This window comes from Salmo salar, chromosome 15 (assembly GCF_965601325.2).
Source record: "Salmo salar chromosome 15, fSalSal1, whole genome shotgun sequence".
Classification (NCBI taxonomy): Eukaryota; Metazoa; Chordata; class Actinopteri; order Salmoniformes; family Salmonidae; genus Salmo; species Salmo salar.
The window spans coordinates 53,290,994-53,316,011 of NC_138305.1; the positions used below are offsets into that span (position 1 = coordinate 53,290,994).

General features: G+C 45.3%; 3 protein-coding genes across 3 annotated transcripts in view; 1 reads left to right on the forward strand and 2 right to left on the reverse strand.

Moving 5' to 3' along the window:
• Positions 1-7,248, forward strand: part of si:dkey-174m14.3 (brain-enriched guanylate kinase-associated protein) — a 34,511-nt gene extending 27,263 nt beyond the window's left edge. Inside the window, exons 5-7 of the mRNA XM_014144967.3 lie at positions 1,949-2,056; positions 2,327-2,407; positions 4,598-7,248. Of these exons, the coding sequence (XP_014000442.1) occupies positions 1,949-2,056; positions 2,327-2,407; positions 4,598-6,097 (1,689 nt within the window). The 3' untranslated portion in view covers positions 6,098-7,248. The remainder of the gene's footprint in view (positions 1-1,948; positions 2,057-2,326; positions 2,408-4,597) is intronic.
• A 1,171-nt stretch (positions 7,249-8,419) lies between these two features.
• Positions 8,420-9,699, reverse strand: LOC106571718 (retinol dehydrogenase 14). Its single transcript, XM_082961488.1, has 3 exons — positions 9,601-9,699; positions 9,078-9,272; positions 8,420-8,923 (listed from the first exon to the last, which is right to left on the reverse strand). Exons 1-3 carry the CDS (start codon positions 9,697-9,699, stop codon positions 8,420-8,422), a joined length of 798 nt encoding a protein of 265 aa, XP_082817614.1.
• Positions 9,700-12,320: 2,621 nt separating this feature from the next.
• LOC106571654 (cysteine-rich protein 2) lies at positions 12,321-24,526 on the reverse strand. Its single transcript, XM_014144965.3, has 8 exons — positions 24,264-24,526; positions 19,467-19,561; positions 18,882-18,939; positions 18,566-18,694; positions 18,353-18,421; positions 15,058-15,152; positions 12,921-12,978; positions 12,321-12,788 (listed from the first exon to the last, which is right to left on the reverse strand). The coding sequence occupies exons 1-8, from the start codon at positions 24,442-24,444 to the stop codon at positions 12,712-12,714; spliced, it is 762 nt and encodes a 253-aa protein (XP_014000440.1). The 5' UTR covers positions 24,445-24,526; the 3' UTR covers positions 12,321-12,711.
• Between the last annotated feature and the right edge of the window lie 492 nt (positions 24,527-25,018).

The following is a 25,018-nucleotide window of genomic DNA, read 5'->3' on the forward strand; positions in this document are numbered from 1 at the left end:
CTAACCGACTTGCCAAAACTCGTTTGTTAACAAGAAATTTGTGTAGTGGTTGAAAAACCATTTTTAATGACTCCAACCTAAGTGTATGTAAACTTTCGACTTCAACTGTATATCCACTGTACCTCAATTACCTCGTACCCCTGCACATCAACTCGATACTGGTACCCCGTGTATATACTGTAGTCACGCTATCGTTACTCATTTTTATATTTATCTTTTTCTCTCTCTCCATTGTTGGGAAGGGCCCATAAGTAAGCATTTCACTGTTAGTCTACACCTGTTGTTTATGAAGCATGTGACAAATAACATTTTTATTTTTATTTGGGTTTGTTTGGACAAAAATAAAACTAGCGAATAGGACTGGGAGGATGAGGTTTGGCAGGCATAGTTGAAACTGTATAAGCTTCTGGAACAATTCAAAATCTCCAATGGTAATCAGGATCTTGCCATATTCTGCCATCTTTATTCAAGGGAGTGCCAGAGCGTCTTGGCAAGTGGCAAGGACAGTCGGCTTCAGTCAGAAGCCCCAGTCAGTTCAGTGGTACAGTGTAGAAGCACCTAGAAGATGCAACTCAATTTTCAACTGATGTGTGGATAATTCCTTCTGAGGGGACCAGCTGCACACAATGCCAAGTTTAGGCAAGGGCCATCTTGGTGGACATTCACCTAGTTTACTCACCTAGAGTTATAAATCTTCATGGTGAAGCCGGCAGACCTGTAATTTCTGATAAGTTGACTTGACTGGAGAGAGAGAAGAATTGAGGCCACAGAGCTTTGGGGTACAGGTAGTCGTGAAAATGGAAAGTCTAATAGCACCAGATGCTAATAGCACCAACAGGACGGTATAAATCCTCTTAAATGTAACTACATGTAATCTAAAATGTAATGTACGTAATCCCCAAAAGTAATTATTTATCATGAGGGCCACGAAAAATAACTAGTAATGCTGCATAATCAAAGAAAGGTTCAAATCTCATATGATGTATTTCCTATTCAACAAAACTAGATGAATAAGGCTTGAAATTATTTATATATTTTTCTAAATATAGTTTAATTAATTTATAAAATTACTAACTACAAGATTTCACCTTCCTTATAACTGTAAAATACATATTTGTATATTTAGTGTTAGAAATGTGCATTTATTCTGAAGCTCTCTCTTGTTCAAAATGTCTGCCCCAATTGCTGTGAACATCTCACAGAGCTCTAGCTTGGCCTCCTGAACTCGTTAGGAACTCGCTAACGAGTTGATGGACAGTCGGAAGAGCGAATGAAATGGTAGGAGGGACATCCCAGTTTTGAGTGGTTTTAGATTTCCCCTCCTGCTTTACCAAGGCAGAAGAGACATACTCCTGTGTCCATGAGAATCATGGCTACCACTCAAGCAAGCCATTTCGATCTATGGTGTTCACATATCGATTTATAAGCAAAAAATGTTGGTTGAACCGGTACCAGACCCACGCTGGTCCCCAAAACAGGGGAATTTACATCTAATAGCAAAAAAGGCAAATTCTTCTTCTGAGGTTTAAGATTATAAAGTAATGCTGAATTACGTACATGCATCATTACAGACATTGGTTGATATGAAACTGATAAAATGTTCAGTTGAACAATGAGAAAAGTTAGACTTCTGCTACTTTGTCATGTTGTCTGGAACAGAGAGTGAAATTCAGCCAGTTCAAGGTAAGATAGTCACGAGTTGAGGCCTCTGAGAATTCTGTGTCCTGTGCGATCTGAGGCACAGAGAATGATGGAACACTCTTGTATACTTTTAGACCATTTTAAGTGATGTGTGATTAATTAAGCATGGTTACACATGATATGATTATAAGCAAATATATGTAGGGAATGGCATCCGGCTGGGTTCTCCTGCACTGCCACTGAAATCAAAGAAAAAACAACAATGTATTTGCAACGTGAGTCTGACGTGAGTCTTTGCTCTCCTTAGTCTCAGCACCATGACGACGAGAAGAGAGCCCTGAGCAGAGAGATCATCGTGCTCAACAACCACCTGATGGAAGCCAAGCTGACCATTGAGAAACTGAGGGAGGACAATGTAAGGGCACTCTATGAGGTCAGATCTATAGGCCATCAAAAGTATAGTCACAACCCTCAGTGTATTGTAGCAACCTTAGTATACAACACCTAGCATCTTCGCCAAGAGTTTTGGAGCTCGTTATATAAGGTGTTGGACCGAACAACACCTGAGTTCAAGTCCCGGTTCTGGCTCATCCTTGAATTCAATGCAGTGGGTTTCCTTAGAATGGATGATTTCTTAAGAGCATGTTTTCTTCTAACACATTCCAACACTGTGTCTGTCCTGTAGGATCTGTACAGGAAGGACTGTAACCTGGCTGCCCAGCTACTCCAGTGCAACAAGTCCCACTACAGGACCCAGCTTTCTGAGGTGAGTCCTCCCCCAACCACAGAGATATAATTACTTGAACAGCCACATTGAATGTACCCAAGAGTCCAGGGAAATTGCAGTGGTTTAGTTATTCTATTTATATTTCCCCAACTTCTTTACCTATCAGACCTGGGCTCAAATAGTACTTTGTTTTCTTTCAAACTTTAAGCGCTTGGTTGATCTTGGTCAGAGTGACAGATAGGCATGATTTGACCTTGGGGGATTTTTCTACTAGCTCCATTGCACCTGGCAAGGGCAATCTAGCACAGCTATAAAGTATTTGAAAGAAAATGTATACTATTTGAACCCAAGTCTGCTGCTGCCTATTATCAACATAGTACACTGGCTAAGTTAAAGCTAATGCTAAGCTGAAGCTACGGTCTTACGACTTCCTCAACCCCAGCCATTGGATGGTGTTAGTGAAGCTACACAGGGAGGGAAATTCACTTAGATAAAAAATCCCCAGGAGACAAAACAACCGTCTTCCTTTATCTAAGCAGCTGAATACGCCTGACTTGAGGTATGGGCACGATGTGCAGTGCTGCAAATATTAGCACAAGTCTTGATCCATTCACATCGATCAATGCATGAGCCAGGATTACGGGCTAAAACCTGGGCCCTCGACCTGAGCTGAAATAGTTCCAAACTTCCAATACATCAACAGTTTGAATCATAAGGTGATTACTCCATTGATGGATTGGTTAGGAGGTAAATGTTTGACAGTGATTAACAATGGAACACTACAGCTATATTATGTGACAGGTAAGTGAGTAATTGATGGAAGGTTGCAGAGCGTTAAGACACTATATGCATAAGGAGATGGAGATTTGAGTATACCCAACAGTGCCCATGCTGCTTTTGTTTTCCAGCGGGAGAGGAACGAGCGATTATTGATGAGTGCGTTAGTGCCAGGGCAGATTGGCAAGGCTTTCAGCTGTATCAGCTCTGGGCCCCCTGCCCGGCCCGCGTGGCAAGAGCAGATTTTAAAGCTGGCACGTTGCCTATACCGTTAAAAAATGCCACAGCACATTTGGCACCACGCGCCTGAATGGAAATATCAATGCAAATACGATTCATCAGTTACGTAATGGTCATAAACTAATGCTGTGTGTGTGTGTGTGTGTGTGTGTGTGTGTGTGTGTGTGTGTGTGTGTGTGTGTGTGTGTGTGTGTGTGTGTGTGTGTGTGTGTGTGTGTGTGTGTGTGTTACTATATGGAGTGAAAGAAACAGATAAACTGATGACACCTTGGGCATATACTGTCCACTGCTGCAATGGGGTCAAAGGTTATAGATCTACTTATGTCCTCCAGTCTGTTTGTTTGTGGACTGGAGAGTAATCAAAAGGTTATTGATGGAATATGGTGCAACACAGAGAAATGATGCATCAGTTTCCAGCCATGATTGAAGTGCATTAGTCACTTGCTCCACTGCATAACAAGCATGGCTCCCGAGTGGCACAGCGGTCTAAGAAACTGCAACTCAGTGCTTGAGGCGTCACTACAGACACCCTGGTTTGAATCCAGGCTGTACAACAACAGGCCGTGATTGGGAGTCCCATAGGGTGGCGCACAATTGGCCCTGCATCGTCCAGGTTAGGCTGGTGTAGGCCGTTGAAAATGATTATGTTCTTTGAAAAATTGGTCCTGAAAATATGTGCAATAAATATCTCATGGTAATTGGGTATTTACATTGCTTAAAGCGAATGTGTGATACCACTGCTATGAAAGGATGTTTGTACAAGTGTTCAGTTTTGTCTTGGCTCCTATAAGCCATGAAGCTATAATTAGCTAGCTTCTCATTGCCAATTAACGATAATTGACTAGATTCCTTTTGATAACATTCTGCAAAAGCTTCATTCTTGTTGCTATGGAGAGGCAGAGGCAACAGTAACATATCAAACTAATGATCTCATGATGCACCTATGTTTACCATCCATGAAATAACTTCAGGTTCCACCTCCTCAGTTATAGTTTCCAGTTTCATGCCTGATCTCCATATGGTGCCATTATCAATATGTTGTTGCTAATGTGTGAAAACAATGTTTGTAGAGTCTGTTTCCTAATTTTTTCATCTTCCATGAACTTCCATGCACTAATCTCATGGTCTGTCTCTGTATCACCATTATCTATAACTCAGTGTCTCTCTCCCTCTCTCTCTCTCTCTCTCTCTCTCTCTCTCTCTCTTTCTCAGTTGCCGGCTGAATTCCAGGAACGCGTGACCATGCACATGGAGGGCACACCTCTCTGCCACACTGCCTATGCCGATTCTGTCCCTGCCTCCGTCATCGCCAAGGTGCTGGAGAAGCCCGACGAGGCCTGCAGCGGCAGTCAAGCCTCTAGCTCACCTAGCCCCCAGCCCCAGGACCAAGGCTTCCTCCTGGACACCCTGGACAGAGGTGAGCGCCTGGGCCTCCGGGCAGCCTACAAGTCAGACCTGTATAGCAGTGACACAGCTCTGTACTGCCCGGTCGATCAGAACCGTGAGCGCAGGCCAAGTATGGACCTCCATGGCCAGAGAAAGCTGCTCTACGGGCCCCAGAACTCCACAGATAGTAACCCAGAGGAGGGTCCCTTGTTGGGGCTGAGGTCGGGCTTCTCCCAGGAGTGCTTTGCCAAGTTCCCCACCTCTCTGGGCCCCGCCTCAGGCAGCTCCTACTCCAGCTTCAGCGGAGGGGGCTCGGACGAAAACAAGGGCAACGGCCCACCGAGCAGCACGGCTTCCTCTCCCCACCACCACTCCCTCTACATGGACTGGAGGAATGGGGGAGACTATGAGAGGAAGAGTGACTCCTCCTGGGAGAGGGACAGTCCCGGCGGGGGCGGCTTCGCCAAGGTCCACGCTGTCTTCCAGCAGGCCGGCGGAGCACACCACCAGAACGGCAGCTCGCCTGTCTACAGCCGCACCATGTCCTCGTGCTTCAGCGAGCCCTACGAACCCCTCCCTCGTTCCTCCTCGCCAAGCGTCGTCTATGGAGACAGCCGCCGCGGCAGCACACTGGCGCCCGAGGAGGAGGAGCTGATTGGCCGCTGGAGGCAGCTGAGTGTGGAGGACCTAAGCGCCCACTCGTACCACTCGCCCGGCCGGGCCTCGCCCTACAGCTTCTCCGAGCAGCACTTCTCCGTTCGGCCCGCCAAGATCCGCCTGGGACCCCTCTACAGCAGCTTCCAGGAAGGGGCAGACTTCTACCACCAGGCAGGGGTAGGACCCATCATGGAAACCCCAGTGTGCTTCTCCACGCCCAGCCCCCAGTGTAGCCCTGTGGGGGGCCTCCGTCAGTCCCATCCGTCCCACAGCCAGCAGGCCCACCAGACCCATCTCTACCGGGGAAAGGAGGACAGCCAGGAGTCGGAGCACAGCCTCTACCACTCAGCAAGCTCCAATGACAGGGAGGGCAGTGTCGGTGTAGCAGGGGCCGAGGGAGGAGGTGGAGGGCAGAACAAGGAGTACGAGGACGTCAGCCCTAACAGCTCCACTGAGTCCCTAAACCAGAGGTCCCTGGAGATGGCTGCTGAGCTGCAGCAGCACTACCAGACCGAGATGCAGCATCCATCGCCCCCCGAGGGCAGTCCACCACCGCCCCCGCTACCACCTTGTCCCCCTCCCCCGCAATACCAAACATTTGGCACGTTAGGACTCTCCAGAAAGGACAGTCTCACCAAAGCCCAGCTGTATGGAACACTTCTGAACTGAGAGAAGAAGGGATTCTCGTCCTCTGACTTAGTGGTCTTTCTCTTTCTTCATCTCTTTCCCTGGTGGGATGTGAGGTGAGAGGTCTTGGTGAATCCAGCAAGCCGTTCAGTTGAAGGACATTCATTTTGATAGGACATTTGGACGATACAGTAGGTTAAGCATGAATTCATCAGATTGTTGCCACAGCTGTGAAAAACTGACAAAAGTGTGGTTCGCATCACTACAATGAATGTGTAAGATTGTCTGGGTCAGGTGAATTGACAATTCATTACTGTGCCAAAGTGAGTGAGGACTATAGGAAAAGACTCTGCTACCTTTGGTACATTTGGTACAGAAAATAGTATTTTGAGGTACCAGAGAACACAGTTGCTCCATGTGGATGAAGGAAGTATTTAAAGTAACTGTTGAAATATATAAATATATTTAATTACAACTACAATAATTGAGTGTTCAAAGACATATTTTGTTTGTAGCTGCATTCAAAAGAAAATATAAAACTGATGATTGTAAAGAAATGACTACAATTCAATCAGATGTGGACACCAACACATTGTAAATATGTCTGGTTAAGAGCATCTGCCAATCAAAGAGAGATAGTTGGAATGTTAAAGAAGACCGTCAAAATTGCACATTAAGATTTGTTTAATGTCAATCACAGGCTGAATACTGAATACTGTGTTGCATTTGTGCAGAGTAAAATATATATGACAATGGGGCATGGGTTAAAGTTGCAGTACCATACAGTATAAGAGGTGCCTGGGGAATGGGTTAAAGTTGCAGTACTAAGAGATGTTTTTACTCAAAAATAGAGATGCCCCTAGCCTAAACCCGTTTGAGTGCAGCTCCATTGATTCGTTCGGTTTTTGCTTTGACACGATTTTAAATACCCAGAGCGCTTAAAGAGACCGTTCGAAGTATGTATTATTTTGTTACTGATGGACTTCTTTTGAGATGTAAACATTTGTCTTACCCGTTGATGTTATTTTTGCTCTATAACCCTTGGAGACATTTTCCTGTCCCACTCTACCTCAGATTCCCATGCCCATACGCCCATCAAGCAACCACAAATCTGTTTCTATCACACAATGATGCATGTTTCTATATTTCTGTTGTGTTTCATTTAACCTAATAAAGCACAAACTACACATTTACATGCTCCAAAGTTTGCTAAAGTGTTTTAGTGTTGGTGTGTGTGTGTGTGTGTGTGTGTGTGTGTGTGTGTGTGTGTGTGTGTGTGTGTGTGTGTGTGTGTGTGTGTGTGTGTGTGTGTGTGTGTGTGTGTGTGTGTGTGTGTGTGTGTGTGTGTGTGTGTGTGTGGTGTGCGCGTGCGCACGGAAGATAATAATTGTGCCATTTGCTAAAAAGATTGCAGAAACAATATTGTTTTAAAAGCATTCAAATCAAACAGTGTGCACACATGTAGAGAAACTATCTTTGGATTGTCGACTATTTTGTTAATGTATAGCATAAGCCATACCTCCGCATTGACATTCAAAACACACTCCCCCTCTCACTCACTCACTCTGGAGCGAAAAGGGAATTACTTGAGAGATTACATCTATCCAGAGGAGGGAGCCACCACGGCATCAACGTCGCAACATCATCCAACTGAATCTGAATCTCGTTGTGAACTTAATTGTTCCTGTGCATCCAGTCACAGCAGAAGGCAACGCATTTACAATTCAAACGCTTCATGAGAGGAAAACTGGATTAGGCAACACAACACAACCAGTCCTCTATTCCTTTTTTTCCCACCTTCAAATGCACGATGCAGTATGCATGAGCTTAGCTGCCTTAGCATTGATATACAGCTGGTGAACTAGATATCAATTGGCTTGCTTTTCAAACCACTCCGGGGATATTTCCATAGCACTATAACCAAACATGTAAGCACTCGTTAAAAGCAAGTATGACAGTCCAGCTTCCCTTTGGTAATCGCTATCAGGAATTAGCTCCCCTCCACTTTGATTGTGTGAATTTGTGATTCAGTAAACACCGGTGAAAAAAAGTACAGTACATATAATCTAGTACGTTCCTATGGGAACTGGTATACTTAGTTACACATTCATGGAACACTGCATGTAGAAATTCTCAATGGATCTTCTCTGTTTCACAGGCACATTGCTCACATTATGAGCACTCTCGGCATGCACACCTCCAATCCCACTCACACTCCATCCACACAATATTTGCCCACTCTCACAGATGCACACACACACACACACCAAGGTTAATTCAAAACATTGGGAACTTTACCCACTGATCCCAGTTCCAATGAAATCCCAAACAGTCTCAATCAATCATCCCCCCAATCCACTTGATTCACAGGGAAAAGTATCTCGGATCGTCTCCAGAAGAGTGTCTGGATCCCACCATGCTTTCACTCACGTCCCACAGCCTCTTGACCGACTGATCATCCATTACCTTGGGCATCAGGTCCACGCAATTAGCGAAGCACTTCCCCACCAATCCCTCCATGTCGGGTGAACACGCCAGGTTGAGCGGCATCCAAGCGCCCTCCAGTGGGCTCTTGAAGAAGGCCAGCGAGGCAGTTAGAGGAGAGGTCCTCACCATGCCTGGGGAGAGTGTGTTGACCATGACCCCCGTGACGCCCTCGTCTTCCAGGCGCCGGGTCAGCTCACAGGTGAAGAGAAGATTAGCCAGCTTGCTCTGGCTGTAACAGAACGCTTTGTTGCAGCTGCTCTCACTGTAGTGGTAGTAGAAGTAGAAAATGTTATTATCCCTCAAGGGGAAAATCATCCATAGAAACACAACAGACATTACACAAGAGTTGTATTCATGAGGCACCAAATTTAAGAAAACTGTCTGAAACAGGAAAGGACAAACCTGAACTCTTGTCAAATAAGAAACTTTCGTTTTTTTTTATTTTCCGTTGCAAACTGATTTGTGCTAAGGAACACACAAAATAACTTAAACAAATCACAACAGTTGAGGTCTTGAAAAGTTGATGCTGCAATACTTGTAGAGATTGGAGGAGACCACCACCACGCGGCTGGGGCAGGAGAGCTTGAGGAGGTCCAGGACGAGGTGGGTGTAGGAGGAAGTGACCCAGGTGGTTGAACCCCAGCTGCATCTCGAAACCCTCCTCAGTCTTGGTGTAGGGACACTGGTAGATGCCTGCGTTGTAGATGAGCACGTCAACTTTTTGTTCTTCCTAATGTGGGGAGACAGAAGGAAAACAGGCATGGAAGAGGCACACATAGTGAATGATTAGCAGAGGGGTTTTGTTTAATCGTGGCTAGACGACTGTGTCGTGTTGGTCACTATATATATATCTATCTCTATCATGTGTAATAAACTACAATCATCGCAAGTGATTTCCAGTGAAGGAATTGTAATTAGGATAACTAACCCCTGTACTGAATTTATTTAAAACTTAATTGACGTTGTTAGCTTTTGTAAACAAATACCAAGCGACTGTGTACACACGTGACTGTTTCAGCACGTCGGACAGCACACCACTGCGCACTTTGAAAGGTTACCTTCATGACTAAACACTGGAGTTTGTGCAGCTTCCCGGCAACGGCTTTCACTATGCCACTGTTCGTTCCGGTCACAATGACCGTCTTTCCCTCCATCATATTCCCCCCATCATATCTTCCGGGTCCCGGAGCAACTGTACCGCTTTCTTCCAGGGGAAAACATTCGGAAACAATGAGCAATATTCCACCATCGACAACAGCGGCGTCAATAATCGCAGCTGACATTACAGCGAGGACTTTAGGTTTCACTTACAAAATATATATGCATGAGCTAGAGAAGAACTACAACACCCACAAGCCTTTGCAGTGTTTTCGCATGGCCATGTCCTCGTGACACCTTGCTAAATAAGAAATAGTCGCACCCTGCTGGTAGACAATGGTCTGTATTTGTATTTATTATGGATCCCCATGGCAGCAGCTACTCTTTCTGGGGTCCAGCAAAATTAAAGCAGTTATACAATTTTCAAAACATTACAGTACATTTCACAACGGATTTCACAACACATTAAGTGTGTGCCCTCAGGCCACTAGTGTACTACCACATATCTACAACACAAAATCCATGTGTACATGTGTGTATAGTACATCTTATCATGTGTGTATGCATGTCTGTGCCTGTGTGTGTCTCTTCACAGTCCCTACTGTTCAATAAGTTGTATTTGTATCTATTTATCTACTTTTAAAATACTTTTTTACATCTAATTTTACTGCTTGCATGAGCTACTTGATGTGGAATAGAGTTGAGGACTTGTGAGGCATCTGTTTCTCAAACTAGACACTCTAATGTACTTGTCCTCTTGCTGAGTTGTGCACTGGGGCTCCCACTCCTCTTTCTATTCTGGTTAGAGCCAGTTTGCTCTGTTCTGTGAAGGGAGTAGTACACAGTGTTGTACGAGATCTTAAGTTTCTTGGCAATTTCTCGCATGGAATAGCCTTCATTTCTTAAAACAAGAAGAGACTGATGAGTTTCAGAAGAAAGTTCTTTGTTTCTGGCCATTGTGAGCCTGTAATTAAACCCACAAATGTTGATGCTCCAGATACTCAACTAGTCTAAAGAAGGCCAGTTTTATTGCTTCTTTAATCAGAACAAGATATGTTAACATAATTGCAAAAGGGTTTTCTAATGATCAATTAGCCTTTTAAAATGCTAAACTTGGATTAGCTAACACAACGTGCCATTGGAACACAGGAGTGATGGTTGCTGATAATGGGCCTCAGTACGCCTATGTAGATATTTCTTTAGAAATCATCCGTTTCCAGCTACAATAGTCATTTACAACATTAATGTCTACACTGTATTTCTGATCAATTTGATGTTATTTTAATGGACAAAAAACTAGCTTTTCTTTAAAAAACAAGGACATTTCTATGTGACCTCAAACCTTTGAACGGTAGTGTACGTTAGCCCAACCATCCCAAGGGGGACCCACCATTCCTGTAGAGGCTGTGTTCTGTTAGACAGGTAACTCTCAATCCACAGTATAACAGGGGGTGTAAAGCCATAACACAAATGTTTTTCCAGCAGCAGATTATGATTGATAATGTCAAAAGCTGCACTGAATTCTAACAAAACAGCTCCCACAATCTTTTTATTATCAATTTCTCTCAGCCAATCATCAGTAATTTCTGTAAGTGCCATACATGTTGAATGCCCTTCCCTATAAGTGTTCTGAAAATCTGTTGTTCATTCGTTTACTGTGAAATAGCATTGTCATTTTTTCCCAAAGTTTACTAAGGGTTGGTAACAGGCTGATTGGTCGGTTGTTTGAGCCAGTAAAGGGTGCTTTGCTATTCTTTGGTAGCGGAATGACTTTAGCTTCTCTCCAGGCCTGAGGGAACAAAGTTTCCTGTAGGCTTAGATTGAAGTAAAGGCAATATTGTCCGCTATCATCCTCAGTCAATTTCCACCCACGTTATCAGACCCAAGTGGCTTGTCATTGTTGATAGACAACAATAATTGCTTCTCTTCCACACTCACTTTACGGAATTCAACATTTCAATGCTTGTCATGCCTAAGTTTGCTAACCCTACCAATGAAAAAAACATTAAAGTAGTTGGCAATATCAGTGGGTTTTGTGATGAGTGAGCCATCTGATTGATTCAATGAATGATAGGGCCGAGTTTGCCTTTTTGCCCAACATTTCATTTAAGGTGCTCCAAAGCTTTTTACTATAAATCTTTATATCAGATAGCTTTATCTTTATATAATTTATCTTTGTCTGAGTTGTAGCCTACACTGTAATAACTACCACCAATATGTAACAGGTTCCTGTAAATAACCCTTTATACCTTTCCCCAAATAAGACACAAAACAAACTTTTATGTTCTCACAACTTTATTGTAGAAAACCTCTGATGACCCATGTTCTTAAGTAACACTCCTTTGGTGCACAACCAACAGCAATAGGCTAACAATAATGCACATTCCCAGTATGCTCTATCTATTCTGTTTCTACACTATCATCCTGTTCTCCGAGACGCAGGGTGAACTTGGCAAGAACATACTGAATAGGCCTATAGCAGAAAGCTTGGAAATCATCATGCCAGTTGTGTATGCCATGTATTTGTAGGTGCACAGATAAATGACATTATTTTCAGGGAATGAAAAACCGTAGGCCTACCACCCCCTCATCTTTCCCTCACTAGGTCTGTGCTGTACTGTGTAGAGTCAAACCATATGGTGGCTTTCATTTAATACACATTGTACTGTACATCTTACACACACACTTCTGCTGATTTGGCATCTTGGAGAGATATGAACAATGAGGAAGGGGACATCGATGAACCTACTGTACATTTCACAGGGGAGAAGTTCGCTATAAAGATTCATTGCAATACAAAAAGTAGAGGTATAAATAATCTATAACTACAACTCAACATTCTAAATATCCATTCTTGTGAGTTAAGCATACAACATGTACTATTTGACACTTGGTTCCTGTAGATGCTGAATAACCTAAAGGAGAGGCAGAGTAGAAAGTGTAGGGACAGGTTGGAAATACAGATAGGGTGAGTATATCTAAGACTGGGGATAGGTACAAGGCATGAGGTGAGAGAGCCAATGTTGAAGAGGTCTGGCTGGAGGAGAAGGTGGTGGGGGATATGGGTAGACTCAAGGCTGGGCCTCAGTCTCTGCCTCAGCGCTGGGTTCATCGTAGATGTAGCTCCCAACACCTCCAGTGTTCACCCCTGGAATGGAACAATGGACATCTGACTATGGTGATATCTATGAAATATCATAATACATGTAAAGCATAGCAATAGGGTGGTTGGTCTTTCATATGGTTAAGAGGAAGAAAGTCTTGAGTGAGTATAGCATACCTTTGGGCCCAAACAGGGTGGCATAGCACGGTTTGTGGCAGTAGGGCTGCCCATCATGCTGAAACAGAATGGAATTCATATAATTTACCTTACCCAGACCGTTCCTGCCACATGCATTATTGTCACAACCGTCGTCAAGAATGGACCAAAGCGCAGCGGGAATGTGGATACTCATAGTTTCTTTTAATAAACTTAAGTAAAGCATCCACAGGAAAAACAATAAACAAATACTAACGACGGCAACAGTGTAGCAGGCTCACAAACAACTACCCACAACCCCAAAGAAAAACACACTCCTATATAGGACTCCCAATCAAAGGCAACTCAACACACCTGCCTTCAATTGAGAGTCCAATCACCCACACAACATTTAAAACACAAACCCCCTGCCACATCCTGACCAAGACTAACACAATTCCGCCCTCTGCTGGTCAGGACGTGACAGTACCCCCCCCCATCAAGGTGCAGACCCCGGAATGCACCTAAAAAAAAAAAACACAAAAAAATCCCCAATACCCCAACAAAACCAATAAACAATAACCCCTAAACAATAAGGGAGGGAAGGGAGGGTGGCTGCCGTCACCGACGGCACTGTGATACACCCTCCCTCCCCCACCCACCTATCCTGGAGGTGGCTCAGGTGCAAGACGTGGACCTCGCTCCACCTTCGGCGTCGCCCACTTCGGTGGCGCCGATAGCTGCACCGTGCAGACGGGCCACTCGGGCTGGGCCGGAGGGCAGGCGGGCCACTCGGGCTGGGCCGGAGGGCAGGCGGGCCACTCGGGCTGGGCCGGAGGGCAGGCGGGCCACTCGGGCTGGGCCGGAGGGCAGGCGGGCCACTCGGGCAGGGCCGGAGGGCAGGCGGGCCACTCGGGCAGGGCCGGAGGGCAGGCGGGCCACTCGGGCAGCCCTGGTGACTCTTGACTGGCGGGCAGCTCTGGTGACTCTTGACTGGCGAGGCTGGGCTGACGCACTAGACGCCTGATGCGTGGGGCTGGTACTGGACGTGCCAGCCTGGAGACACGCACCTCCATGCTAGTGCGTATGGCGGGAAACACCGGACCGTAGAGGCGCACTGGCGGTCTTGAGCGCAGGGTTGGCATCACCCCTTCCGGCTCAATGCCTACTTCGCCCTGGCACATGCGGGGCGCTGGTACTGTGCCTCCTGGCCTGAAAATCCCAGGCCTCACCACAGCCCCAAAGCACGGGACCTGTCCAGTCTGCCCTACAAGGGTACGGGGAGCTGGCCTGGGGCTCCAATCTCGCCCCGCCAAACAGCCCTTGTGCCCTCCCTTAACTTGTCCTCCCAGAATCTTTGCTCATCCTGCCAAGTCCATCCATCCACGCTGTTCCCCTGTGGCTTCCTCTTCCGCTGCTTGGTCCTTTTGTGGTGGGTAGTTCTGTCACAACCGTCATCAAGAATGGACCAAGGTGCAGCGGGAATGTGGATACTCATAGTTTATTTTAATAAACTTAAGTAAAGCATCCACAGGCAAAACAATAAACAAATACTCACGACGGCAACAGTGTAGCAGGCTCACAAACGCAGTGCTCACAAAAAACTACCCACAACCCCAAAGAAAAACACACACTCCTATATAGGACTCCCAATCAAAGGCAACTCAACACACCTGCCTTCAATTGGGAGTCCAATCACCCACACAACATTTAACAAACACAAACCCCCTGCCACATCCTGACCAAGACTAACACAATTACGCCCTCTGCTGGTCAGGACGTGACAATTATAGGCCTATGTATCAATCTATGGCCATAGAAATATAATTACTAGAACTGAACTACGCTGCACTCCCACTGTAAATTGTACATTTTATAAGTATATTCTTAGTATATTCTCTGTACATTTTCAACTGTAAATTTGCATACTCTCCTATCATGTGTAATTGTTCTTTGTTTATTGTATTTATATTGTATGTACTGTATGTAGATTATGTGTTGTCTGTCTATCACTAGCAGCACCTTCTCACTAAGTCAAATTCTGAGTATGTGAAAATGTCATTCAGATCACAGAAAGCACAGACAGGGCATCTCCTTAAATCTTTGTATTTTCTGTCCTTTCTCCCCTCCCCACATCTCCCACTTCCCTACCCCTTCTCCCCTTCTCCCCGTCTCTCACCTCTGCGTGGCTTCCTGGGGCCAGAGTCTTGCAGCATCTCTCACAGCGCAGACAGGGTCGATGCCAGTCCTTCCCCAGGGACGTTACCTTCTCAGCTGCAAACACAAGCACACACGGAAGCGCACGCACACACACACAATTTCAGGCATATCACCATGGAAACAACATTCCTCCCACCATGTGCATTGAAGACACACACTCACATACACATACACATATACATGATACACAGATACATACACAGATACATGATACACAGATACATACACAGATACAGTACATACACAGACACATGATACATACAGATACACAAATTCTTCAAAGTAGCCACCCTTTGCCTTGATGACAGCTTTGCTCACTCTTGGCCTTCTCTCAACCAGCTTCATGAGGAATGCTTTTCCAACAGTCTTGAAGGAGTTCCCACATATGCTGAGCACTTGTTGGCTGCTTTTCCTTCACTATGCGGTCCATCTCATCCCAAACCATCTCAATTGGGTTGAGGTCGGGTGATTGTGGAGGCCAGGTCATCTGATGCAGCACTCCATCACTCTCCTTCTTGGTCAAATAGCCCTTACACAGCCTGGAGGTGTGTTTTGGGTCATTGTCCTGTTGAAAAACAAATGATAGTCCCACAAAGCGCAAACCAGATGGGATGGCGTATCGCTGCAGAATGCTGTGGTAGCCATGCTGGTTAAGTGTGCCTTGAATTCACTGACAGTGTAACCAGCAAAGCACCCCCACACCATCACACCTCCTCCTCCATGCTTCATGGTGGGAACCACACATGATGACATCATCCGTTAACCTACTCTGCGTCTCACAAAGACACGGTGGTTGGAACCAAAAATCGCAAATTTGGACTCATCAGTCCAAATGACAGATTTCCACTGGTCTAATGTCCATTGCTCGTGTTTCTTGGCCCAAGCAAGTCTTATCTTCTTATTGGTGTCCTTTAGCAGTGGTTTATTTGCAGCAATCTGAAATTATAGGCAATTAGCAAGACACCCCCAATAAAGGAGTGGTTCTGCAGGTGGTGACCACAGACCACTTCTCAGTTCCTATGCTTCCTGGTTGATGTTTTGGTCACTTTTGAATGCTGGCGGTGCTTTCACTCTAGTGGTAGCATGAGACAGAGTCTACAACCCACACAAGTGGCTCAGGTAGTGCAGCTCATCCAGGATGGCACATCAATGCGAGCTGTGGCAAGAAGGTTTGCTGTGTCTGTCAGCGTAGTGTCCAGAGCATGGAGGCGCTACCAGGAGACAGGCCAGCACATCAGGAGACGTGGAGGAGGCCGTAGGAGGGTAACAACCCAGCAGCAGGACCGCTACCTACGCCTTTGTGCAAGGAGGAGCAGGAGGAGCACTGCCAGAGCCCTGCAAAATGACCTCCAGCAGGCCACAAATGTGCATGTGTCTGCTCAAACGGTCAGAAACAGACTCCATGAGGGTGGTATGAGGGCCCGACGTCCACAGGTGGGGGTTGTGCTTACAGCCCAACACCGTGCAGGACGTTTGGCATTTGCCAGAGAACACCAAGATTGGCAAATTCGCCACTGGCGCCCTGTGCTCTTCACAGATGAAAGCAGGTTCACACTGAGCACATGTGACAGACGTGACAGAGTCTGGAGACGCCGTGGAGAACGTTCTGCTGCCTGCAACATCCTCCAGCATGACCGGTTTGGCGGTGGGTCAGTCATGGTGTGGGGTGGCATTTCTTTGGGGGGCCGCACAGCCCTCCATGTGCTCGTCAGAGGTAGCCTGACTGCCATTAGGTTCCGAGATGAGATCCTCAGACCCCTTGTGAGACCATATGCTGGTGCGGTTGGCCCTGGGTTCCTCCTAATGCAAGACAATGCTAGACCTCATGTGGCTGGAGTGTGTCAGCAGTTCCTGCAAGAGGAAGGCATTGATGCTATGGACTGGCCCGCCCGTTCCCCAGAACTGAATCCAATTGAGCACATCTGGGACATCATGTCTCGCTCCATCCACCAACGCCACGTTGCACCACAGACTGTCCAGGAGTTGGCGGATGCTTTAGTCCAGGTCTGGGAGGAGATCCCTCAGGAGACCATCCGCCACCTCATCAGGAGCATGCCCAGGCGTTGTAGGGAGGTCATACAGGCACGTGGAGGCCACACTCACTACTGAGCCTCATTTTGACTTGTTTTAAGGACATTACATCAAAGTTGGATCAGCCTGTAGTGTGGTTTTCCACTTTAATTTTGAGTGTGACTCCAAATCCAGACCTCCATGGGTTGATAAATTGGATTTCCATGGATTATTTTTGTGTGATTTTGTTGTCAGCACATTCAACTATGTAAAGAAAAAATTATTTCATAAGATTATTTCATTCATTCAGATCTAGGATGTGTTATTTTAGTGTTCCCTTTATTTTTTGGAGCAGTGTATATATATAAGAATTTGTCCTTAACTGACTTGCCTAGTTAAATAATGGTTATATATACACTGCTCAAAAAAATAAAGGGAACACTGAAACAACACAATGTAACTCCAAGTCAATCACACTTCTGTGAAATCAAACTGTCCACTTAGGAAGCAACACTGTATATATATATATATGTATACGTATACATACCACCCCTACCTTGTCACAACACAACTGATTGGCTCAAACGCATTAAGAAGGGAAAGAAATTCCACAAATTAACTTTAACAAGGCACACCTGTTAATTGAAATGCATTCCAGGTGACTACCTCATGAAGCTGGTTGAGAGAATGCCAAGACTGTGCAAAGCTGTCATCAAGGCAAAGGGTGGCTACTTTGAAAAATCTCAAATATAATGTATATTTTGATTTGTTTAACACTTTTTTGTTACTACATGATTCCATATGTGTTATTTCAGAGTTTTGATGTCTTCACTACTATTCAACAATGTAGAAAAAAGTAAAAATTAAGACAAACCCTTGAATGAGTGTCACGTTTACTCCCGCTTCCCCTCTCCGGCGCATTGACGTCGCCAGTTGTCTCATCATGAGACTCACCTGGACTCCATCACCTTCCCGATTACCTGCCCTATATCTGTCACTCCCCTTGGTTCTTTCCTGAGGCGTTATGACTCTGTTTCTGTTTCATGTCTGTACGCTTTTTGTATTTCTTGTTTTGTACTATGTTCTAGTTATTATTCAATTTGCACTCCCTGCACATGCTTCCAGACTCCCAGTGTACACGTTACAAGTAGGTGTGTCCAAACTTTTGACTCGTACTGTACATACACAGATACATACACATAGGCACATACAAAATGACATGGACATTAACATAACAGGCTTACCGAAATACACTGTCTTGCTGCATCTTGGACATTTACTGGGCTCTCCAGAAAAAGTGGAGAAGCTTGCGGCTGTGTCAGAAAGAGATGGAGGAGAACAGGACTGTTACACAACCAGTGGTGAAAATACACTGAATACCCTCTCCATATGGGATAACACAAGACAGTAGCTCTATCCTTCTTTTTTTCATTTTCCCCCCCCGGCATGTTCCTTACCCTTCACTGGGCCTTTGGCGTGAGCTTTCTTCTCCTCGGGTTTGGCCCCTGTTTCCGTGGAAACGCTGGCAGGGGTATCGTTAACGGGAGCCTCATAGACGTAAGAGCCAGCACCTCCTATGTTCACACCTACAGAGAGAGAGAGAGAGGCTTTATTACATACTGTGCGAGCACATTAACCAAAGCAGTTTCCTTTTATGAGACTCTGGAGAAGCATAAATTATGCCTATCTTAGGGGCTCACTGTAATTAAACATTTTATTAGCACATAAGCACAAAACAAAATAATGGCTGACAATAAAGTTGATGTATTTCACCTTTTGGTCCAAAGAGGGCAGCATAGCATGGCTTGTGGCAGTAGGGTGTTCCATCATGCTGTGAACAGAAAGAAAGACAATGAGCAAAAGTATCTGGGAACAAACACATTGGATTGTGTTGGGCTTCATTTTGGTATAAACTCAAGTCAAAAATACCCATTTTAACATATTGATGTCCATTCCAGCATTGAGGGCTGCATGACTGACTTTAGTTTAAAAGGCTGACGTAGCTTTGGAAGGATCTTTGGATCTTTTAAACAAACATGCCACAAATAAGAGAGGAACCCAATGGATTTCAGATTGCACTGAACACTACACGTAAAACCACATCCTTTAGTAGCCTGTATGAACCTCAATAGAAGCCAATCCTATCTGTTCGTAACTGGCCTAGCCTCCTGTACGGTACAGTGCCCATATTGATGAATAGGCTATGTCAGAATGCTGATACTCTCCCCATGAGGCCCTAACCCTCTCTAACCCTCCCAGAGATCTATGGTAACAGTTACTCCTCTCTATTGTACACAAAGCCCCCTGTGGTTGTCCACTGACTGTCTCTGTGTGGGGTAAGCTACCGACTCCTCTTACTTCAGCATGGCCCCCTGGGTTCAGGGTCTTGTTGCAGCGCTCACATTTCAGACAGAACTTGTGCCAGTCTTTCCCCAGAGATGTCACCTTCTCCGCTGGGAGGAGGAGAGACAGAGAGAGGGAGGGGGGGGGTTACATTACTGTAGAGGAAAGGGACAGGTTGTGGTTGCATTTACACATGTAGATGTCAATTGAGTATGAGATGTTAGAGTGAGCTAGTTCGGTAGGGAAGGACATTTTTCTGGCGGTTGGATTGTGTCAGTCATTAATTTCTTCATCAACCTAAACCCCACCCTGTCCATTGCCTTCTGAACGGGAGTCGGGTTATCTCTGTTGTACGGAGGAGTAGATTCTCTTTCATGTTGATGATCATGTTATATTGATTCCACCATTTTCTCCACGTCTCCATTGTGCCTCCAGTCTTTTCTGGTCAGTGTATCTTTTGGTGCCTGGCCCCCCGCTGTGCCAGACTTACCCATAGCATGAGTCACCATTGTAATTCAAAAGCCTGTTTCATATCTCAAATCCCAAAGCCTCTGCCCCACTTCTGTCCGTTCCGCCTGGCCATCATTCTGTCAGACACACACACGCCCACACGCACACATTGGCACGCATGCACAGTCCCAATCTGCCTGTAAATTAGACTACAGTAAGAGAGGAGACAATATGCTGCAAATGCTTCCTGTCCAATGTCTAATGCCTGTCCCTGGCTGCTGTGGGATTGCAAGGAGAGAGAGAGAGAGGACATAGAACAAGCTACTCAATGAGGCTTTTATCTCTAACCTCTGTTAGATATAGCCCAGAATACCGAGGCAGGCCACATGCCTCTGGCACACCCAGATATCCCATGCTTTTTAGACTGGCGACCTGTCACTAATGCAAGATACAGTTAAGTGGGAGGCAGTGACCACATAGTCACCTCGGCAGACAGACAATAGCCAATTTGCCTTGAGAGTCATGAGAGTCTGTCCCTGCAGGGTGTTCTCTCCCTGTCTCTCTCTGTCGATCTCTCTCTTTCTCTCTCGCTCTTGTTCTCCCTCTCTACATTTCCCAGCTGCATGGATGGCATACAAGCATGCACACAAACACATACATGCACGCACACACACACACACACACACACACCACACACACACACACACACACCACACACACACACACACACACACACACACACACACACACACACCACACCACACACACACACACACACACACACACCACACACACACAAGACAGAGAGTAAATGAGAAAGAGACAGACAGAGTGAGAAAGTGAGAAAGAAAGAGGGAAGCCTGTGGGGGTTGTTCAGTCTAAATAATTAAGGTTGATTAAGGGTATTTTGTTTCCCCTCTGGTACAATATGTGACTATGTCTCATCCTGTATCTGTTGATGAAATCCATCCAGTGGCAGTGTGGGAGCAGGACTCTATGGCAGGATCCTGAATGGCATCCTACACAAAAGGGTTCCTTGGATGTCACCATAGGAGAACCCTTTTTGGTTCCAAGTAGAACCCTTTTCGGTTCCAGGTAGAGCCCTTTTGGGTTCCGCAAAAAACTCTGTGAAAAGGGTTCTACCTGAAACTAAAAAGGGTTCTCCAAAGGGTTATTCTATGGGGACAGCTGAAGAACCCTTTTAGGTTCGAGATAGCACCTTTTTTTCAAAGAGTGTATTCCCTATTTAGTGCACCACATAGGCAACAGGGTACCATTGGGGGCACAGCCTATGACTCGGACAGTCAGGGAGGACGGAGGATTATTATCAGCTTTCATGGACAGGAACAGCAACTAAATGACACATGAAGTCAGTACAGTTTCAGAGATATGGCTGATGACGATTATGCAATGGCCCAGATTAGAGTGTTAAAATGAGAGAGGAGATCTTGTGGGGGCCGAATCAAAGACTAGGAGTTACGCAACATACATCAAACATCATCTAAACTCCTGAGGCAAAAGGACTTCATAATGAGAGTGGGAGTAGAGAGGTAAACACAGCAGATTTAGCAGCACTCAATGATAGCATCAAAGCAGACATGGACTTAAGAAATGAGGAGCCTAAGGGGGAAGCGTGTGAATATGTGAATAAACACAAAGAGAGTGGCATTGCCCTCTTTATTGGTGACACGACACACAAGCACAGGTCAGAGGGACATTCCATAAGGGAAAGTATTAAGATAATAGACAGTAAGCAGATTTCAAGTATTATCTGGTATTCATTCATTCATTCATTCATTTATTACCAGATAGAAAGCCCAAGATATTGCCCATTCTGGGCTAATTAGGTAAGAAGATACAGATGCTTCAAGATGAAGGAAAAGTGTTGCGAGGAGGTTTTATTCTGATGCACTGCCGATGACTATCATAGACCCACACTTACTGTTTTAACTCATGAAAAAGAGTGTAATATAGTCTAAGAAGAACTATCAAAACAATCTCTTTCATTGTTTTGTTTTTTTTACTATGGTGTATGCCTACTTTTTACAGGGGAGTGGGAAATAAATAACAGAGACTAGATTGAATCATGTATGTTTCAACATACAGTAGGCCTACAGCCATATGAGAGAACATCTTGAATCGGCTTGTCGTTTACAGTGTCTCGGACTCACATGCACGCTCTGTCATTGGTTTGGTTGGTCGGCTGGCTCGCGCGAGGCTCCACTCCATTTCCTTCTTTGGGAGCTGTCCATGCCAGTTAGTACTGAAATCAGATTCTTATTGTTCTCCAGAGATACACTATATATACAAAAGTATGTGGATACCCCTTCAAATTAGTGGATTCGGCTATTTCAGCCACACCTGTTGCTGACATGTGAATAAAATTGAGCACACAGCCATGCAATCTCCATTGACAGACATTGTCAGAATGGCCTTACTGAAGAGCTCAGACTTGCAACGTGGCACCGTCATAGGATGTAAGTGTAAGTGCTGTAAGTGCTGTTATTGTGAAGAGGAAACGTCTAGGAGCAACAACAGCTCAGCCACAAAGTGGTAGGTCACACAAGCTCACAGAACGGGACCGCCGAGTGCTGAAGCGCGAAGCGTGCAAAAATCATCTGTCCTCAGTGGCAACACTCACTACTGAGTTCCAAACTGCCTCTGGAAGCCACGTCAGCATAAGAACTGTTTATCGGGAGCTTCATGAAATGGGTTTCCATGGCCGAGCAGCTGCACACAAGCCTGAGATTACCATGCGCAATGCCAAGCGTTGGCTGGAGTGGTGCAAAGCTTGCCGCCATTGGACTCTGGAGCAGTGGAAACGTGTTCTCTGGAGTGATGAATCACGCTTCACCATCTGGCAGTCTGAAGAATTAATCTGGGTTTGGCGGATGCCAGGGGAACACTACCTGCCCCAATGCGTAGTGTCAACTGTAAAGTTTGGTGGAGGGGGAATAATAGTCTGGGGCTGTTTTTCATGGGTCGGGCTAGGCCCCTTAGTTCCAGTGAACGGAAATCTTAACCCTACAGCATACAATGATATTCTAAACAATTCTGTGCTTCCAACTTTGTGGCAACAGTTTGGGCAATGCCCTTTCCTGTTTTAGCATGACAATGCCCCTGTGCACAAAGCGAGGTCCATACAGAAATGTTTTTTCGAGATCAGTGTGGAAGAACTTGACTGGCCTGCACAGAGCCCTGACCTCAACCCCATTGATCACCTTTGGGATGAATTGGAACACCGACGGCGAGCCAGGCCTAATCGCCCAACATCAGTGCCTGACCTCACAAATGCTCTTGTGGCTGAATTGAAGCAAGTCCCCGCAGAAATGTAACAACATCTAGTGGAAAGCCTTCCCAGAATGGAGGCTGTTATAGCAGCAAAGGGGGAACCAACTCCATATTAATGCCCATGATTTTGGAATGAGATTTCTGACGAGCAGGCATCCACATTCTTTTAATCATGTAGTGTAGGCCAGGGCAAAGTCAATGCAACAAATTAATTATTTATATGGAAGGTAGGGCCTATCTATCAGTGCAGCAACATGCCTAATTAATTGGTTTAGCTCAATCTGATTATTGTGCCAAGCAGCTAGGCTGGCTATCTCAATTAATTTAAAACCATGAACATATTCCCTGAACAGGCCTACTGTAAATAGGCTTTCGGATAAGGAGAAATGTTTTACTTTTAAATCCATCTAATAGCCATCAATGGGAAAGGCTGCTTATGTCAATAATCTGGGGACAGATGTTTTCACTTTAGGCTATATCCCTCCAAAACCCAACTGGTCAGTTGCAGGTTAGCGGTGTGCGCTGGAAGTAGACTTGGCCCTCACCCGTCTGCAGGGCGTTGTATTGGACTGATATTACGAATATTTGCACTGCTCTGATCGATGTATAGGCTAGCCAATACTCGTGGGACGTAGGTTTCCCATATGTCCTGATGAAGGAAGAAATGATCCCACCTCCTTGCATGGCATAAGCAGATGTAGGCTATACCACACATCACTTCCGAAGTCATGTACAGTCAGGGAGCCGGGCCTAATTGGTTTAGCCTATATAGGCACGCTAGGCTGACGCCGCTGACCCATACCTAAAGTAAATAGCCTACTGGTTCGTTCTAATAAAATAGATCAAAGGCAGTACAATGTCCAATGAGGTCTTCCCCAATCTGTAGGGTAATATTGTCTAGGCTTACTGTATAATTATAATGTGACAGTGGGCTTATAATTTAGAAAACAATAGCTGTAACGGTGTCTACAATAGCCTAAGTAATTAGGCCGACATAGCTCACTCGTGGGGGTTTCACACACTACAGACATGGGATGGTTGGCTATATGATCATATGAAAAATGCACTTACCAAAATAAACCGTCTTGTCGCATTTAGGACATTTCGATGCCATGTTCCATATATTCTGGACTAATGCCTGTAGACGAGAGAATATGATATCCTTTTTCTTTTTAATTGAGCAATTTGAATCGACGATTTCCCCCCTAGATTTTATTGATGGGCAAGTGGAAATAGCAGGCTGCATCCCCATACATTATTCTGTTAAATTTACATAGCCCCTCCTCTGTGATGACGTAGACCTGCTGATTCTGGCCTCGTCCCAATACTGTAAAATGGCTCCTTTGGCTACTGCACAGCAGACTAGAACCTAATCCATGAGGACAGAGATTTAACATAAACGTTATACACATTTGAACCAAAATATACCCAGCAACAGCAGTACAACTGTGGTTGTTTCTTATTTGGGAGCCAATTTTAAATGTGGCATCACAGCAGGCTACCGTGAATAATTTCCATGAGAGTCGATGTCATCACTTCTATATCAGGTGTCCCTGTATGTGAACTCGATTAATCCCATTGGAACCTAACAGGGACAGTTCCTCTACTCTCCCACTTCATCTTTCAACACTAGACTTCTCTGTTTGTTTCAGCTTCATGTGGTTGTTAGGATACTCTCAGGCCTACCCCTGTGCTACAGAATGTTAAGTGACGCTCTACAAGTCCCAAGGATACTGTAGGTTACTGTAGATACTGTAGGCTACTGTGGATTCTTGGCATTCATATAATGTACATCAGATATTTGCTACAAATGATCTTGAATCCCA